The 19584-nt window shown below is 44.3% G+C and overlaps 2 protein-coding genes across 5 annotated transcripts in view; both read left to right on the top strand.

Moving 5' to 3' along the window:
• The first annotated feature begins 1881 nt into the window (after positions 1 to 1881).
• LOC139199241 (zinc finger protein Aiolos-like) lies at positions 1882 to 11783 on the top strand. 2 transcript variants are annotated; one of them, XM_070828285.1, is made up of 8 exons: positions 1882 to 1962; positions 2821 to 2886; positions 3205 to 3324; positions 5492 to 5902; positions 7380 to 7547; positions 7936 to 8049; positions 8883 to 8993; positions 10669 to 11783. In XM_070828285.1, the coding sequence occupies exons 2-8, from the start codon at positions 2835 to 2837 to the stop codon at positions 11307 to 11309; spliced, it is 1617 nt and encodes a 538-aa protein (XP_070684386.1). In that variant the 5' UTR covers positions 1882 to 1962; positions 2821 to 2834; the 3' UTR covers positions 11310 to 11783. The 2 variants fall into 2 exon arrangements, with proteins under 2 accessions (XP_070684386.1, XP_070684385.1); XM_070828284.1 differs by having other exon boundaries at positions 7933 to 8049.
• Positions 11784 to 14420: 2637 nt separating this feature from the next.
• LOC139198674 (protein AF-17-like) overlaps positions 14421 to 19584 on the top strand; it is an 18825-nt gene continuing 13661 nt past the window's right edge. For all 3 annotated transcript variants that reach the window (XR_011584103.1, XM_070827595.1, XM_070827594.1), the window contains exons 1-4: positions 14421 to 14731; positions 15786 to 15865; positions 15980 to 16034; positions 16184 to 16293. Coding sequence is in view for 2 of the 3 variants with exons in the window: in XM_070827595.1 (XP_070683696.1) it covers positions 14623 to 14731; positions 15786 to 15865; positions 15980 to 16034; positions 16184 to 16293 (354 nt within the window). In the remaining variant the exon portion in view is untranslated. The remainder of the gene's footprint in view (positions 14732 to 15785; positions 15866 to 15979; positions 16035 to 16183; positions 16294 to 19584) is intronic.

Here is a 19584-nt window from a genome sequence, read left to right as displayed (position 1 = left end):
CTTTAATCAACCCCAAATGCCCAACACACACATGCAAGTGCCTCTGGGGTTGACAAAAACAACGGCCTCATGCCTGCTCCCTCAACAGGGTCTCGGCGTGTGTGTTTATGTGTGTGTTTGCATACGTGTCCGTCCAGTGGTCAGGGTGCTGTTGCCCCCCACCCACCCACCCACCACTGTCTCCATTATGCCGCCCCCCCCCAGATCTCTCTTTCTCTTTTTCTCTCTTGCTACTAACTGAAGTAGGCGGCTATAAAAGGCAAATGGACAGTCTAATACCCCCACTACCCCCATTGCTGCTGCCCTGCCCCCACTGGTCCGAAAAAAGCCTCCCACCAGAAGGATCACAGGATAAGTTTTAACAACGCTGCAAGCTGGGATAGTTCATTATATGTGTGTGTGTTTCTGATCATGACAGAGGCTGTAAATCAGCGTGATAGTTTGGTCATGTTTGCCCGTGTGTGCAGATATGCCCCACACCCCACGTTTAAGGTTTTGAATGTCATTTGGTGTTCATGGTTTTTATTGGTCGACGTCTTTTTTTTTTTTCTTCTTCTGTTCCTTTGCCTCCATTTTGCCATGGAAACCCAGCATGTATTGTAATGCCTTTGTGAGCGAGCTTTCTTTCTGCTTTTTTCTTCCAGCTGGTAGCTGGTTGCCATAGGCGGGCCAGTGGCAGCAGGCAAGCCTTACAAGGCCGTGCACCACACAGGTGGGTGCTACAGTGTGTGTTGTTAGTGACACAGCACCCGGATCCCTCATCCATCCCTGCTGGGTAAAAGATCGATGGGCTTGCTGTGATTCAGTCACTTTCTGCATTGCAAGTCAAATATTTGAAATAAAAACTACATCTGGTCAATTTCAAGTAAATAGTTTTAATGGGATGACTGACTGTAACAACAATGTAGTAAAGCAGTTGGTGAGCTGCTCACTGGTCCTGGAGCTCACAAGAGGCCCAGCAGCTTCATTATGTGTAATTTATGAGGTGTTTGACTGTGTGTGTGTGTGTGTGTGTGTGTGTGTGTTTTGGGGGGTACCATGCACGATGGCTACTGAGAGGTTAGCAGTGATTATTAAAGCTGGTTTGTAGGTGTTTGCTGTTTGCCAGTGAGTTGATGGGAGTGTTTGAGTCAGTAGTAACATATTTCACCGACGATCTGTGTAACTTGCACATCTTTGTAAAAGACTAACATAACTACAAGTGAGTATGAATAACATTTCATGTCTGCCAAAGTAGTAGGACAGAGAGAGAGAGAGAGAGAGAGAGACAGAGAGAGAGAGAGAGAGAGAGAGAGAGAGAGAGAGAAATGGGGAATGACAGCAAAAGGCAAATGGCAACTAAAGTCCATGGCCAGCCACAAACAGTGGACATTGTTATTCATGGTTGTTGCCTCACACTGTTTTTGTCCAAAGCAACTTCAATTAGTGCATTCAAATTCAGCAGGAGCGAGCCCCCCCCCCCCCCCCCCCCCGCCAAAATAGATGTCTAAATTGAGTTTCAAAGAGGTGCTTACTTTGACATTTGGTGCAGTCAGAGTAGAGAATAGTTGGAATATAAAGTAGCTTTCTCGTTTGGCCACAAGATGGAGGAAGAGCTCCTTAAATAGAAACAGGTCAGGAACCATGTGGACCACCTGAACTGATATCAAACCCAGGATTTTTTCTCACCCTTAAATGTATAGCGTTACTGATATTGTACATGTGTGGGTTCAGTAAAGGGATGGTTCTGTGCTGATCATTTAAAATGGAAAGGAGTAATCTAAACCTCTGGTGTTGCTGCAGTGCTGCACCGGCGCGCTTTGGTCTTTGTTGCTCCACCTTGTATGAAATAAGTCCCTGCGCCTTTAAGGGATCTCTCCAAGTGACGTTGCATATATTCCATATTCAGAGAAAGTCCAGTGGCGGAGCGTGGAATCTCCTACTGCGAGAGCTGTTCTCCTCCGGGTGCTGAGCAGAAAGCAAGTAAGATCATTTCAACATTACTCACACATATTGTTATTTTGCAAGAACCTTGGAATTAATGGTACCGTGTAGACACACGCTTTTCAATTTCATTTTGACTGTGTAACAAAGTTTGTTATTGCTGTATTTTCATCACAGTTATTACAACTCTGGAAATAATGAAAAACGTTTCTAAGTAACTATACAGTTTGGATTTTGTTCATCTCAGTTACATATGTAATATACATTTTAAAAGTATTCATACTTTGGGGATTTTTAATAGTTCAGTGAAAACTGATCAAGCTATGAAAAGTGCACAGTTAGTTTTATTTCCTAATTCATTTTTAAACTGTGGCTACAAGTGTTGGAGTTTGACTGGCTGTTGGTGTGGAGGTCGCTTTTCGCTCCTATGTACAGACTCGACAGGAAGTGCATGTGCAATGAACATCATCTCTTTCTCATAAGGCTAAATGCAGTGACAGGGTCGAGCAATCAACCATGGGCTTTTACCCTCACTTTCTTTTTTTATAAACTTCTTTTTATGCTGTCCAGCCAACAGGAACAGTGAGATGCACTGTTGCTTCTATTTCTTCACATGCTTTGTAGAAATAGTAAAGGAGACTTTTAATAGTGTCAAGAACGTTGAGAAAGTTGTATTAGTGTTAATGTCTCAGACACAATGCACCACCATGAATGTATGCAACAAACAGCCATTCATGCAGTTAAAAAAGACTTCTGCCTTCTGCCGTTAATTGTTCCGTAAATACTTGTCGACAGAGAGAGCTACTTCTGAAAGCACCCATAAGAAGGAGTCTGTCTCGACCTCTCTAGATCTATTCGGATCCCTCACTAACAAAATACTGTCACTTCTCTCCACAGAACATTTTTTAATCATGAACACAGAGAGACATCCTGAATTAAGCCCTTCAGAGGGAAACGGGGTAGGTGAGTATCTGGTTTCGTTTTTTACTTGATATGGCTGCACACATTTCTCCACAGGTGCCACCATCCTGCCTGCGGCTCTGCCTGAGCACACATGACTGCAGAGGACAGAAAGCTGGTGGTGTACATGTGGAGGGGTTTGTGCAGGCCGTCCCTGATGCCATACATTGTCCATGTCGCTGCAACAGCAAGATGAAGAAGCGTTTCTGCACAATATTCTGTCCTTTTAACTGAGAATTGTACCTTGCTGATCTGAAGCTCTCTTATTGGAACATAAAGCATCACAAAGTATAACCCCTGCACAACATGTCACTTTTCCAGACATCTGCAGTGATGTTGCAGATGTGAAGCCACAGGAGGATGAGGAAGAGAGGGAGGATAAGTTATTCACTGAGTTCACTGAGAAGGAAATTCAGTGTGTCACAGGTGTGACAGATCCACGTAAGTTTAACCACACACACACACACACACACACACTCATATGTTCCATCCATCCATTGTGCTTTGCAGTTTAGCCATCAATCACACAGTGTGTAGAATTGCACAGTAACATTTTTGGAAAAAGTGTGAGGAACATTGTTATAAACCCGGAGATGTTATACAACACAACTGCTGTTTGAATAAATGTTAAATCTAGCAAGGGAACTAGAATAACATTCTCATTTAAAGCATGGTCACTATGCATTACTGTGTTTCAATGCTTTCATGAACACACTGAAGCACGTTAGAATTTTCTCAACCCATAGGAACGAGGAGGAGTCTTTTATTCTTTGACTTCAGTTTAACTTGAAAATAAAAATTGAAGACTAGACTAGACTATTGTGTGTGTGTATGTGTATATATATGTGTGTGTGTGTGTGTGTGTGTGTGTGTGTATATATATACATATGATGGACATCCATCTGATTAGACACGAAAGGCATCATGACGGTCTTATGTGCTCTAGTTATCCCGGGTTATAGTTAAAGCCTTTTTTGTGTCATCTGCTCATCATGATGTAAGATTAAGATCAGATCAAACGTTTTATTGATCCCACAGTGGGGGAAGTTTGCTGTTATTGCAGCTCAAAGGACAGACATAAAGCACACAGTTAAAGAAAGAGAAAATTAAATAAACATAATATATACAGAAAGAAAAACCTTACAGACACAAAAAAGAAACATTATATACACAAGTAATAATTATACAGAAACAGCAGCAGGGTGGGATGGGATGGAAACATTGTATGGATTATTGCACAGTTCTGTCATTCAATGCCAAGCTATTATTAAATAATTCTCAGAATTTGATTTAATCTGTTTTCAACACTGTTTGGGAGCAGTAACATTAGTGCCAAGTTAATCCAGGTCTTGTTTTGTTCCTTGCAGTGTCATTTATTGTGTGATAATTCTTAATTATACAATGTAATATATTGACACTGTCAGATATTATAGGCATTTCGTCATATAACCTCAGCAGTGTAGCCTCATGCCAGGCAGGGACATTCTCTAAACTGTGACCACCTTGTTCCACACATGATATGTTGAGTATGGAAATGTTTTTACTCAGCCTTGTGTTTGCCACTCAGTTGTCTAAAAGAACATGGTGTTACAAACAGCTCTCGTATTTATGTCTGACTGCCACCTATCTGCCCAATTGGGTGCATTTCCTAAAGCCCTGCTCTGCATCTTATGTGCAAGCCTGCGGTTCACTGCTGTGAGACCCTGGACTCTATATCGGGCCTCTCGGAGCTCTATGTATGCAAAGTTTCCATAGCACCTCTGAGCGCTTTCCACAATACAAGGCGCTGCTCTTCAGCTCATCATCAGCCACCGCCAAGACCACAGTGTGGTTTCTGGATGGAACTGACACTTAGCAAGATGTTAGGTGAGAGGTCCTGCAAACCAGGCCTTGGGACTCTGTGTGTCAACAGTTGTGGTGTTGAGAAACTGACATACAGTTGATCCTGACTGGTGTGGATGTTTGCCATGCAGTAGACAAGGACCTGTGGAAAATAGGAAAAAACTACAGGAAAAACGTGCATGTTATAGAAATGAATTTCAATTAGTGCTCTGCTAAGCTGATGGAAGAAATTACGGTGGACCTTTTGTGCAGATTAACATTGGATTTGAGACATTTTTCAGTGACACAGGCACTAAATGAATCTGAAATCTCTTTTTAAACGCACATGAGGAATCGGTGTTCTCTGTGTGAGGCGCGTGCTGTGTATCTCCTGCCCTGGTTCTTCTTTCTATGTATTCAGAGGAAATGCTTTCCCCTTATCTCAAGCACACATCTTCTGAATGTCTTTTGACTGCATACATTGGCCTAAATTAAGCTCTCCATGCTTTGGAGATGTTGTGCTAGCATAATATGTATCAACTATAAATACAAATGTAGAAGTGAAGTTTCCACAGTGCTTCACATTCTGCTTGGAGTGGAGCCTCATCAAGCTTATTTAGCACCTTATTTGGAGATAAGAACAAACCTTACTTGTTGTATATGTACCATACATCTCTCCACACGTAAATCAGTGCTTTTTATGTTGTTTCAGTCATTTTGTGTGTGTTTACAACACATGTCACCCTTGATATATTCTTTGCTTCTCCCTCTCTTCTTCTTTGCTTAGGTGTGATAAAGACTGAGGCAGAGGAGATGGAAGACAATGAGCAGTACCCTGAGGCTGAAAAAGAAAGTGCGATTGTGCCAAAAGAGGAAGCAGAGGGGGGCAGTGAGGATGGGATGGAGGAAGGATTTGATGATCAGAGGATAGAGGAGGATGATGATGATGAGAGGGAGGGGGATGAAGAGGGAGATACCCTAAATGAGCCGCAGGACTTATCACTGGTGGACTACTTGCGTTACGACAGCGCGGCACCATCAGATGCCGAAGCAGCGGCAGTGGCTGGTGCAGAAGGAACTTACGTGCCTGGAGCTGTGGCCCCCCGCATCCACTCGACAGGCAAGCTCAACTGTGACATCTGTGGCCTGTCCTGCGTCAGCATCAACGTACTGCTGGTGCACAAGCGCAGCCACACGGGTAAGCACAGGAACACAGCCCAAACACCTGACCTCAAACATACCAGTTGCACAATCATCACTCTGCTGATAGCATCAGGAGATATTGCCTTGCATTGACTAGGTCAACGTGTTTGATCGAGTAACTACGATTAAGAAAGTGCAAGTGTGCATCATACATGACGTACAGTCCTAACCTGTGCTACTGCAACAGCAAGAGTGTGTGAAACATCCTTTATTGTTGTTCAAATGTAAAGCACACACAGTAACTTTGTGATTTGATCGCAGTAATAGATCATAGTATATCTACAGTCATTAGTTTGCCCTGAGTTATGCAATTCCTGTGATATCTATCTGTTTCATGAAGATCTGAAGTATTCAGATCAAGTGCACAGGGCAGAGTGACAGAGTGGAAAATAATGTTCCCCGTAATTCATCACAATAATGTACACATGAAGCACCCATTTTTTTTCATGGTCAGCTCATTCTCTACTCTCATGTAGTAATAGTCTCTCATTCAACCCGTCGCTCTTCAAGGCGTTACGCAGAGTTGAAGTTTAAGTTTTAAGAAATGAAGGTTACCATAGTTCCTTTTATAAGCATGATGCATTTGCATGGAAGTGTGATTGCATTACTGAATAATTTTAAAGGATCCTCCCCCCAATCATTTTGAATTCAAGATGACAATTGATTCTAATAGTAAAAAATAAATTTTCATTTTACTGATGAGTAGAGCTGCACAGCAGAATGATGCCGCCTTCAAATGGAAGTCATGAGGTTGTGTTTTCGACATGGGAACTCAAGTGCACAATATGCTCGGCATTCTGTGTGGTTTAAGTCGTGAGAACATTGTTTCTCGGTTTCTGACAAGTGGATGTCGTCTTGTTCCCTTTTCAAAGATGCTGGATGATTCTGTATATTTTGCAATGTGCTGTAATATTAGAGGGAAGATAACAGCTGACAGTATATCATTTAAGTTAGTTTTTAAGCATATCAGCATCAGAGCCCTCATAAAATGTTCACTTACAAAGTTGTGAACACCACATCAGTGTTAGGGATGGGACATGATTTTCAAATGTTTGAATGATTGTTAAATTATGAAAATCCAATAGTTTATGCGACTATCGTCTTGTTTAAACAATAGATTTTGCTTTGTTTTTACCGGCACCTGGCTTGGAGCAGTAGCTTGACCCGGGCGTTGAGATGAAGCCGGGGCCAAGATGTGGACACAAACAGTCTCTGATTTTTGTTTCTTCTGCAGCTTCTTTACTGCCATGGGCGACAATTGACTTACGGTCTGCTTTAAGTAATATGTGAATATGTGACAAATAGGTAAAAACAACTATGTGGCAAAGTTTGAACGAGCTATGCCCACAAGGGGGCATGTTTATCATGATCAAACTTTTATGTGAAATCCCCAAAAATGCTGTGTGATCAATAAATTAAGAAGCAAATGTCATGTTAAAATATGAAATGTGGTGTGTTTTTTTCCCACCTAGGTGAGAGGCCATTCCACTGCACTCAGTGCGGGGCCTCCTTCACACAGAAGGGAAACCTGCTTCGCCACATCAAACTGCACTCTGGGGAGAAGCCTTTCAAATGCCCGATGTGCAGCTACGCCTGCCGTCGACGTGACGCTCTGAGCGGGCACCTGCGCACTCACTCTGGTACCAGCCAGCCACACACTCGCTCATCACCTCACATGTGAGGCTGATACCTGCTGATACTGTGTGCACCTGCGTACAGTATCATGTTGGTTGGTTTCTCACTCCTTCACGTTTGGTTTCTCACTCCCTTTGAATCTGAACACATAAGGTCTGCTGAGCCTGCTTGGCTTTTCCAGTAACACCCTCATAAAGTTACACACATCACGTATGGCATCTTACTCATTTATCTTTGGAAACATACTTATTCACTTTCAGGTCATGTGTTTTACCCGCAGACACACTGCACGGTCTCTAATATGCATATCATCAGTTTTGTATGAAACCACGTAAGGAACAATACTTGATTTTTCATGTGTTGATGATTAACTGAAACTCCTGCTCACAGTAGAGAAGCCCTTCAAGTGCAACCACTGCAATCGCAGCTACAAGCAGCGCAGCTCTCTTGAGGAGCACAGAGAGAGGTGCCATGTGTACATTCAGAGCAAAGGCGCCGCTGAGAGAGGTGAGCACACAGTTCACACTCAGCCTTGTGTCAGAGCCTTTTTCTGACACTTACTCCATTTAAATGTTTGAAACTCCGACCTGTCTTCGCAGAACACACTTCACACATGCACATACAACCGTTGTAATCAGACCACTGCACAGGCTGCATAAACACGTTTTTACATAAGCAGCAGGCACATGATTAAAGTTGTTATTGCTAACAGATCCTGTTTTTACAGCCTTTATAGCTTATGGCTGTTGGGCCATCGTTACAGCTAAATAGGTTATGGCTGCTGTGGTGTGGAGGCTCAGCGCTATGAAGACCGCTTCTCATGTCTGTAGTGGCAAAAGGGCAGCCAAATACAGGGCAATGTAGGACAAATGTTTCAGCCCCTGCCACACAAACACACACCCTCCATGTCTATAACCTCCCACTTAAAACGCCTTTACATAGTGACAGGACAGTTGCAGGGTTGCAGCACACAGACAATGCTCTGCTTTTGTGGTCACCAAATGTCGTAAGTTTATGCCTGATAGTGCCGTAGTGGTGAGGAAGTACATCCTCATCCTGTGGTCTCCTATCCTGCACTGGTGAAGTAAAAAAGCACCAGGAAGTGAGGTCAAAGGAGCTTTTGATCTCAAATTAATATCTCATTCCTCCCACAGTGATTCTGCTTCGAGCAGCTGCTGTGTTTTGCAAGATTTTTTTGCCTTCACTTTATAACCTCAAAAGCCCCAACAGGTGGACAGTTGCAGCTCAGTGCACTCCCTTCACTCATGATACTGCTTGATCGAGAGGAGGTCTTCATTTCGTTGTAACACTCACCCTCTCACTCTCTCGCTGTCAAACAGAGGACTGCCAGACATCCAGGACTCAAATGGGCACTGAGCGTGCTCTGCTGCTCGACAGGCTCGCCAGCAATGTAGCCAAACGGAAGAGTTCAATGCCACAGAAGTTCACCGGTAAGAGCAGCTGAACTCTCAGCACAACACGTTGGGTTTGACTAGAGGCAGTGTCGTCATTTTAAAGCAGCTGATATCCTTACCTTACATTTAAACAAAGACTTTGAATGCTTGCACTCTTTTACTTTGACTGATATATTTATCTACTTAATTGCTACTCGATATGTTTCTATCTGATAATGCCCAGCTGCACAGCTGTAGTATGCTGCTGTCTTTTTGAAATGTTTTACGTCATTTGTGCTTTTTGCTGTGCATTTATGCTCTACAATACACAATTCATGTTTCCTAGATTATTTCAGGTTGTCTGTCTAAGCTACCTGTCTGTTTGTCCTTGCTGGCCTCCATCTTTTGCCAACCAGGAATTGAGGGCAGAGCACCTGCCTCACACCTGCATACATCAGAGAGAGTGCTCCACTGTCCTAAATTCTCTGCAGAACTGTGTCATAGGTGGGTATTGCTAACCATGCATGGTTAAATAAATGGAGACATAAAAAAATGAGAAACATGCACTGGAAACTTCTAGTCAGGTCAGTTTCATTTAATATAGCCCAAAATCACAAATCACAATTTTTCAGGGGTCTTTTCCCCGTTTAATCCCAAGGGTTGGCTACCGTTCACGTTAGAATTGATACAGGTAACTGGAATTTGGTACTGATACCGACAGTACCATTCTGTTATCTATTTAAAATATTTTACACACCACTCAGAATAAAACAGAGTGTTGACTGCGTCAAGTTTTGAAAAGCACTATCACGTTTGCAAACGCTTTGGGCTCATCATTACCCTGACTGTGATGGACTTGAACAAACTGCAGGGGTAACGTAGCCTCACAAAGCCTTTTTCTCTCCAATGTATATTCTGGTCTACTCTCTCACCGAGACACATAACATTATGTTCTCAGTAGTACCAACATAATCGGTACCCTTAAAAGTACAGAGTTTGGTACCCAACCCTATTAATTACTCATTTTGTATGTTTTCATTCAAACCCAGATCGTTTGCCTGAGTAATAAATGATCAAAAGCTGTCAGTTTCAGTAAATGGCTGACTTTACGGGTGTTTGCACACTATTTTCAGTAGTTGGCTCTCACCTTACTGGTTAAACCTAACATTGTGTTGTAGTTTCGCAATCAAGCCCCAAGCTGCTCGCAAACCAGGGTGTATTAGCAAAAAGAAACTCTTACATCTCTCTATCAGGTTAACAAATGAAGTGAGATCTTTCAATATGACAACCACAGGGGAAAAGAGAAGTAACCACAGAGAGAGAGAATGAACAGGCGGGAGGCGAGAAACGTGAGCAGGTGCCTCTCTGTCTACACTTCTGTAGTGCAGCTGCACTTCGTCTGCGTCGTCTGCTTGCTCTCAGCCTTCTGTCCTCTCATGCCTCCAAGCTCAGGATGTTCTAATACTTTAAAGCTTATTTTGTCCTGTGAACATGTTCCAGTTCACTTTTCCTTTATCCTGCCCAAGGGATGCACATTTTTCTCATTGTCTCCACTCAACACCAAAGTCAGGACCCCTTAGAGTCCTGTACGGTTCTCTATTAGAAGTTTCTCCATCTGTAAGCAATAACTGCTTTAACTGCTGCTTGCTGCCTGTGGTATTTGCTGTTGGATGAAGAATGTGAAACCTACTCCTACGGTGTCTTGAGTGCTCTTTTCGTGTTGCTGGTCTAGGCGACAACAGTGTCTGCCTGGACCTGAGCTTTAACAGAGAACTGGTCCACCAAACTGACATGAAGGACCCACCCCAAGGCTCCCCAGGGCCGGAGCACCACAATCAGCAAAAGCCCATCCCACCAGGGCCAGACAACGACCCAGCTCCCTCCCACAGGCCCTACCCCATCCCACTGAGCCGCAACGACATCAGCCCCATGGGCCTCACCAACGGCCACAAGATGGGCATGCCGCTCATGGGCCTCCCTCACGGTGCCCAACCACCCCTCAGCATCGACTCATTCCACACTGGCGGCTCCCAGATGTCTCAGCCCGTCCTGTACAGCTTAGGGCACCTGCTGGGAGGAGTGAACCCCCAGAACGGCATCCCTCACCCACACGCTCAGCCCATCCCCTTGTCGCCGCTGGAAGCTTTGCGGGTGGCGCGGGCCGACGGGGAGGCTGGAGCGCTGCCTGGGGCCGTGTACCCCTGTGGCCACTGCAGGGTGATCTTCCTGGACTATGTCATGTTCACCATCCACATGGGGTGCCACGGCTTCCGAGACCCACTTGAGTGCAACGTTTGCGGCCACCGCAGTCGGGACCGCTATGAGTTCTCTTCCCACATAGCCCGCGGTGAGCACCGCCTAGAACTCAAGTAGCTTTCATTCATTGTTCGTTCTTACACACAAACACACACACACACACACAGACAAGCACAGTATGTGCACATAGATATTTACTTGTATAAGTAGTAGTGTCAGAAATGAAAGCATGAAGTAGCAACTATCTCTCTCTGACTTTTGTGTGGGTTTGAGTGTGTTTTAGTGTGTGTGTAAGAGAGATTGACAGAGAGGCGTTATAAGTGACGGGTGTCTGAGTGTTCTTAGTCATACTGTACTCATCTGAAAAGATGGTAAAGTGTTTAAGCGGGAGTAATTCTACTTCCTTTTCATAAATACATTTGTACTCAATGATCCCTGCTGTCGCTGCCGTTTATATCATATAGCCTTATACACATTCAAATGTTCAAAAAAGTAGAGCAAATGGATGCATTTCTTGTCTATCTGCTGTTGTTTTTTGCCTGTTATCTGTGTAAAGGTGTAAAAATAAAAGAGAACTTCTTTTTTCCTTTATCACACATAGACCTACAACTTGTTGAAAGAGGTTTGGCTTCTCTGAAAAACATTTGCCAATTCAAGACTGCAGAAAAAAAAATCCTATTATCTAGAAGGTCACATGTCTCTTTTTAGGCTGTGGTTTTGAGAGAAGTGCATTCACTGCTTCAAAGGACATCACTTCGCTCTGCACCATGTGTTGGTTTCTCACTCCTGAATATTATACTCATTTAGCACTGCCACAAGTTAGAAATGGCTCACACTTTTGCAGAGATGTTTTAGTCACATGAAATAGAGGCGTATATGCAGGACTGAGAAAGTACCAATAAGTACACCTATGAAGGACAGAGGTTAATGTCTAAATTAAATGTAAGGTGTTGCTGAACACATAAACATTTCTCTGAAAGCTGTTTAGTTATATTAAAACAGGAACAAAGAGGGGGAGCCTTGATAGCCTTGCAGTATCTAAAAATGTTTACAATCTTAAAATGACCAAACGGAGGAAAAACGACTCTTGTCTTTGTTAAGGGATTGTCTACTAATTCCATCATGGGATCACCATAGTCTCCCCGAAGCTGAGAAAATGAATGTCGGGGAATCTGAGGTCTCCTCACACTTGGAATCCATCTGCTGGGGGAAGTGTGGTACTGCATGACAGTAAATAAGTCTTGCTGTGTTTTCAGTATTGCCTCAGAGCAGTGGGTCCCAAATTGGTTTCTGGGTCCCACTGGGGGGCCTTAACAGTGATGCCAAACTAAATGAAGAATAGCTTAATGTTGTTAGTATTTCTTTAACTAGAATGAAGCTCAATCAGAGAATGTGCAGATAATGATTGTAATCTAGAGTTTCACTCTTCCCACTTAACTCTCACCTCACCCACAGAATGGGTAGTAATGTCTGCCAGTAAAACTCCTCATATGGAAATGTGTCTGTGTGAGAGAAAATGTGAATAAAAATAACATGACAGGCTTTAGGAACCTAAATGTGTTGGGGGAAGTTTTGGTGAACACACAAAATGGGCTGTGACTAGTCAGTGTGTGAACGTAGATATACTTCGCCCACATGCCAGAGCTGGGACTTGTTACGCCTTGCTGCCTTCAGACCAGAACAGGGTGTTAGCTTCATCCAGCTGCGACCACGCTGCTATCTGTCCTCTCCATCAGCGCCAGTTCCCGTTTCTCTCTTTGGGTCTGAAGAGAAGTGACACTTGTGAAGCAAACTGTCATTGCAGCTTCATGCCCATATGTCGGACTTAAAAGCTCAGTCACCCATTACATAGAAGTCAGCCAGGCTGCTTCTCTTTTTCCAACCAGACAAAGTTGACTTTGGGGTATTTTTCTTCCGAGTTGCTTGTTGAGTAAGATTGTGTGTTTTTACTGCAGAAGCGTAAGGCTAAACTGAAGTCCACGGTAATATACAAAAGTATTTTCTGACGCATCACCTCTGAGCATGAAAGAGCCATGTAGGGAAACAGAAACGGGACTACTATCTAGCAGTGTGTAACTGAAGTCCCATTTTCACCAGAAAACTGGCCTGCCAGGCAGAGTTTACTCAGCCAGATGAGACAGGAGTCATAAAGCAACGATGACACATGTTCACTCAAAATTAGAGGCTTCTGGTGACATCTGCTGACTGAACTACAGATGTCAAAAATCAAAATGACGTCAATGCTGACGTGTTTTTTTATGTAAACATACAAATGACAAGTACAATGCCCCCCTCCCTCCCTCACTCCACTTCCCCAGAGTCATAATGAACAGCACAAAAGGCAAACATCACACTAACGGTAACTAACAAAAGATGAACGTGTGACATAAACCCACAAAGAAAAGCCAGCAACAGCACAGCAGCGCCAAAATGAATCGAAATAAAAAGTAATACATTTAGAAATACACATTAGACAGTACTCTGCCTTAAAGGTGATATGTGAGGATGTCAAGACTCTTTTCTTTTGTTTCAGTAACTCTAATGCTTCCATTTCTGAGGAATGCTGTTGCATTTCAACTGGTACAGCAACACACGGCACACTGACCTTGAGAGCAACCACGAGATCAAATAAAGTTTGAGTCATGAGAAGTCGGTGCAGGTCAGCTGGACAAACTGGAGCCTGAGATCCATATCTATTTACTGGGGGGGGGGGGTTGTTGGCTGTAACAACAGAGGTTAGTCTACAAATAGAGAATACAATACAAATGTAGACAAGTAGATCATTTAGACATGGAAGTAGCATGGAATGAGTCCAGTCACAGGGAATAATGCAGAGATATACAGGTGGATGATGAGGTGGGACACTGGATGGTGAAATAGCGTGTAATTGTCTCCCTGTTATTCAGAGGAAATCCTGAAGATGGCGCTGTTGAAACAAATGTGAGAGAGAAACAGCGCAGCCAGCGGTTCTGACTGATTGATCCACATGTTTTATTCATCTGATTTATAAAAGCGTCCGGCAGAGGAGCGGCCCTCTGCTGCAGCACGCTCGTATGGAGAAGCAGTGTAAAAAGGCATGTGTGAGAGAGTGAAGCTGGAGAGGGGGGGGGCGGGGTTACGGTTTCATTTTCAAAATAACAATAACTTGCTACCTTTGCTGTGACTTATTCCGACCCAGAGGAGCAGGTCTGAGCATGCGCACTGCATCGGCTGTATGGGGACGGAGAGGACATCACGGAAAAAACGTAGCAGCAGCACCACAAACCCCACGCCGAGATTTCACCTCTCCGCTGCGCCAAAACTGCGCAACGAAAGCGGCCCACGACTATGCCCGGTGCGGCGCTAAAGTGCGGGACGACCACTTGACAGGCCTGGGCGAGGTCTGAGCCGTTGTCGGGGGGGGAAATACATTTCTTCATATGGGAGAAGCATGCGGGAAATGGTCGGAGGTTGCTGCGTGTGTTCAGACGAGCGAGGCTGGGCTGAGAATCCGCTGGTTTACTGTGATGGACACGGCTGCAGCGTCGCCGTCCACCAAGGTAACAGTAGCCGCTGGTAGGGAGTGATTAGCGGGCAGCTGTGGCGGCTGCAGGCAGCCAGAGGTGCTGCGGGGTCGGTAGGTTTGTAGGCTGGTCCGCCGCTGTCTACGTGCGTGTTTGTGTGTATGTGTGTGTGTTGATGTGTGTGGGAGGGGTGGGGGGGCGGGGGGGGGGGGGCGTGCTGTTTGTTTCCTTTTCAACACACATGATTAAACACACAGGACCAGGCGCAGTGACACAGAGCCTGGATGGCGCCTTGATGGCACTTCAGGTCCGTGTGTGTGTGTGTGTGTGTGTGTGTGTGTGTGTGTGTGTGTGTGTGTGTGTGTGTGTGTGTGTGTGTGTGTGTGTGTGTGTGTGTGTGTGTGTGTGTGTGTGTGTGTGTGTGTGTCTGGCCCGGTTGGATTCACGACACTGCAAGAGGCGTGTTTTTGCGACATAAGAGCCCAGGCGAGGCCTGCCGGCTCGGACACTATGTTACCTTGTTACCACTTGCTTTGTTGCTTCAGTGAGACTTCAGGATCAAATTTCAGAGCAAAAATCAACCCTCTGACTGATTGTTGTACCAACTCTTGTGTGGGGGGGTGTAGATTTCTGCGTGGCCAGCTTCACTCTGCCCTCATCTGCAGGTTAAGTTTCTGAAGTAGAGCTGATTTGGGTCCTTAAAGTCCTAGAAACAGAGGAGCTAGACTTGAGTTAAGAGGCGTCTTCATCTGGTCAATTTAAAAGTGCAGTTGCCCCTCTGGACAGTCAATGAAGGATTATCCTAGAAATGTATTTTTTTTCCAAGGATTATCTCAGTAAGATGTCAGCAGAGCATTACTGATGGGGGGGGATCCACTGTAAGAGACGTGTGTACGCTGCATTACAGTGAAAACAATGAAGATGAATATATGTAACACATGTTATTGTCGCATATATTTTGGAAAAAGTGCAGAAGATCAAGTATCAAGAATAGTATTATTAACCTATCGTGTGTGTGTGTGTGTGTGTGTGTGTGTGTGTGTGTGTGTGTGTGTGTGTGTGTGTGTGTGTGTGTGTGTGTGTGTCCCAGCATGCTACGGTATTGTCCAGGTGCCCACCGGCCCGTGGTTCTGTCGGAAGTGTGAGTCACAGGAGAGGGCGGCACGAGTGGTGAGTATGCCAACGCACAACGTGACAAAACACGTCCATCCAGTTCTGCTTCATCGCCCGTTAGGATTAATGCCACATTCAGAGCAAGCTCTGTTCTCCTCTGCCCTGCCCCAGAGGTGTGAGCTGTGTCCCCACAAAGATGGAGCCCTCAAGAGGACCGACAGCGGAGGTAAATCCTCAGCCCATCTCACTCCCCTGCTGTTACACAGCACGCGTACTAAACAGCAGGACCACTTCCTTTAGTAGAAGCTGCAGGTTTCCACTTCATTCACAAAGAACCCCATCATGGCACTGATCCACTGCCGTTGTCTCCGTCAGGCTGGGCCCACGTTGTCTGTGCGCTCTACATCCCCGAGGTGCAGTTTGCTAACGTCCTCACCATGGAGCCCATCATCCTGCAGTACGTCCCGCATGAGAGATACATCAAGGTACTGACGCACACACTGCTGACTGAACTTGTAACGCATTCTGACGTGAGCAATAGTTAGTCTATAGGGGCCTCATTACAGAAAAACATCCTGACTGCCTGTCCTATCTTGAGTTTCAAAGAGTGTGAGGCATTAATAAATGCTGGTGAAGCAGAGGAAACCCCACCCTCGTGGGAAGTTTTCTTCACAATTATGGGCCCAGGATAAAGATTTGAAGTGGCTATTGCTGTCACTTCCAGAAGGATCTCTAATAACTAAATATCTATCCTAAGTTTTCTGCATTTAGGATCATCCTAAAATGAGATAAGGTAGGATTTCAGTCTTAGGGCCTTTTTGTAACGAGGCCCCTGGACTTAACTAAACTAAAGATGCACAGCGTGGTTTCTTTTCAGCATGTCTGTATGGCCACAGAGTGGTATTGATATGACTGAGCTGACCATCGTTTTTCTCCTCCAGGAGTGACATGAAAACATTGTGTGTGAGAGACAGTAAGGCATCAAACATCAACACTTTCCACCCAAACGATGTTTGTAGCACAAGTTTTGAAAAGTGTCACATATCCAATAGTTGGTGGTCTTGGTCAGATCCATGTTTAGCTCTTCTCTCTTTCAAACTTCTTGCATCGTTGTTTGTGTTCAGACGTTTTTGATTTATTTAGTTTTATTTTGTACATTTTCAGTGAGGCACTGTAAAAAGTTAGTTTTATTCCAGACAACATCTTAAACAAAGTTGTCTGTGTCCTAAAGCAGTTTGCCAGGTCCTGTCTGAAGCCATTTCTATTGGCTTTGGAGCGTATTCTTCTTTTAACTGTACAGATTGCGCAGGAAGGTCAGTGGGTCGTTTTCAGAATCGTTGGCTTCCGTAAAGACAACAGTACAACAATATGTGGACATGAACAGAAAGTATACTTTAGAATGAATACTTTAGTATTATTAAAAGTAGTTTAACCCAAGTTAGAGCTTTCACCTGTATTGGAGTAATATTTGACCAAGAGTATCGAAACTTTGACTCAAGTAATGGAGTTCCGTACTTTGTCCACCATATTTTACCGCGTTAACATTCCACCTTATGAAGCACCCAGTCCCGCTGGTGTCACACGACTAGAAACCTGTATAGTTTTCAGAGAAAGCTTTCAGAGACGGGACTGCACTTATTCCATCATAGTTAACAACTCCACAGAGAGAAATCCACCCGAAAAAAAAAAAAAAAAGCCATAGCAGTTTCCTCACCAGCAGCAGTAGGTTTAACAAACCATGAGGCAATGCAGCACGTGGGAAGCACAACTCTCGTCTGTCCCTTAACGGGAAAAACAGTTTGGCTCCACATCACCGCAGTTCTCTCCACCTACATGTACCGTACAAAACCCAGAACTGAATGCGGCAAGGTCACGCCTGCTCTCTGGAGGTTGTTGAAAGTCATTCTGGGAAATGTGGGAGATTTCCAGCTGAAGTAGAAATAGAAGAGGCAGTTTAAGGGAACAAGAGTGAAGTACATTTGCCATAGTTAACGACAACATACTCGCCGTAGTGTGCTGAACTGTGCTGACGCGATTAGTTTGAAGTCATGCAAAAATTCACTGGCACCTTTTTAATAAGAGGATTTGCTGCACTTCTGATTTAGAATGGAATCTTCTCAGGTTATGGGCTGTTGGTCAGACAAAAAATAATGTGAAGATGTCACCTTCTGGGATAACTGATGGACTTCTGGATGGATCTATAGATAAAAAGGATTGATTAAATGAATGGAATGGAAATGACCACTAGGCAGGACGGAGCGTCGTGAATCGATGACATTAATCTTCAGGCTGTTCTTTATGTAATCTCCCCGTATAACAAATGAACACTAATTAATGACATGTTTGTATATGAAAAAGTTTCATGCTGTATGCCGACTGATGGAATACAGAGATAATGGGACCTCACACAGAGTAAAACCACCCGTGGAAAACAGACCGAATACATCCTGTGTTATATAGACAGCCGTGCTTTTGAAATATTCTGCTAATTTTCTTTCCACTTTGTAAAGTGAAACATTTGACCACAGTTCTGAGTTTGTAGCTTTATCTTCCATCAGCTGTCTTGTAACTTCATCCGTTTGTAGCTCTTTCGTGTCCGCGTATCCTTTTGATAGTTGGCAGTGTGTGTGTAGCAGTGTATGCAGCATGCACTAGAGCAGGCCTTTTAAAGCTATGCACATTACAGAGAAATCAATATTTGACGTATGGACTCATTAGACGGAGCAGCCACTCACTGACACATGCTGTGAGTGTGTGTGTGTGTGTGTGTGTGTGCGTGCCTGCATATAAATGTACACATGTGAGTGTTGGAGTGCCTGGTTTCATATTACTGTGTCAGCTACAGTAAATTGCATGCAGCTTTCCCCCGTCAGAGCCATTCATCCAGATTTTGCTGCCTGCATTCCTAGACAGCGTTACAATGGACAGTGAAAACTTGAGAAGCCACTCTTCCTTTTTACACGCTCGGTGCAGTTATGTCTCTGGCCTTTCATTACATAGCCGACATCCTCTGAGGGGAACAGAGAGCTGAGTGGGATGTGGTGTGGGGAGTAGAGGAAGACAGAGGAAAAGGGGAGAGAAAAGGCAAAACAGAGGGCTGAAGCAAAAAGGTAAAGAGCCTGCTGTTCCTTTGTCCCGCACCTGTTGCTAGGCCTCCTCTGCCCCCCCACCAGTCAGCCCCGCTCACTGGGGAAAACTGAGGAAGAAGTACAAAAGCTCTGTGTGTGCGTGCATGTGTTTGTCAGCCTGTGTGTGCTTGCAATTGTCCACTTACATGTATTTTGTGGACATGTGTGGAACATGTCTTTGGAGACTGATGCTGCTTTCACACAGGATGCAAGAACTCCAGCCTTGAGCTCTAAAATCAGATATCGTCCAAGTCTTGGCTGCAGATATTTTTTTAAATCTATTTTGCTGCATCTTTGTGAGTATCCTGTAATTTGTCATGACGGCACTCTACACCTGACCTATTAAAATGTAGAGGGGCGTGACAAGAAGGGGAAATAAAGCTTAGTCGCCCCATGATGCAGGAACTCCAAAGTAGAAAGCTGTCTGTTGAAAACAAATTCACGACTAGCCACGAGCTCCTCGGTGTCAGCTTCTTTCTCAGCATACCCAAACATCTGGTCAACAGTTTTGCTGTACAAAGCGGGAAGCACGGACCGAACTGTGTTCTGTTTGAAAGCCCCATCTGTCGTCTTGACAAGCAAAACGTTTTACACTATAACTATAGCTGGAATGTTTTCTCTTTTCCACACTGCAATCACAATGGTTCA

Source organism: Pempheris klunzingeri, chromosome 3, assembly GCF_042242105.1.
Source record: "Pempheris klunzingeri isolate RE-2024b chromosome 3, fPemKlu1.hap1, whole genome shotgun sequence".
Taxonomy (NCBI): Eukaryota; Metazoa; Chordata; class Actinopteri; order Acropomatiformes; family Pempheridae; genus Pempheris; species Pempheris klunzingeri.
Note: the sequence above shows the minus strand (reverse complement) of the source record. Positions and strands in the feature narration are given on the sequence as shown.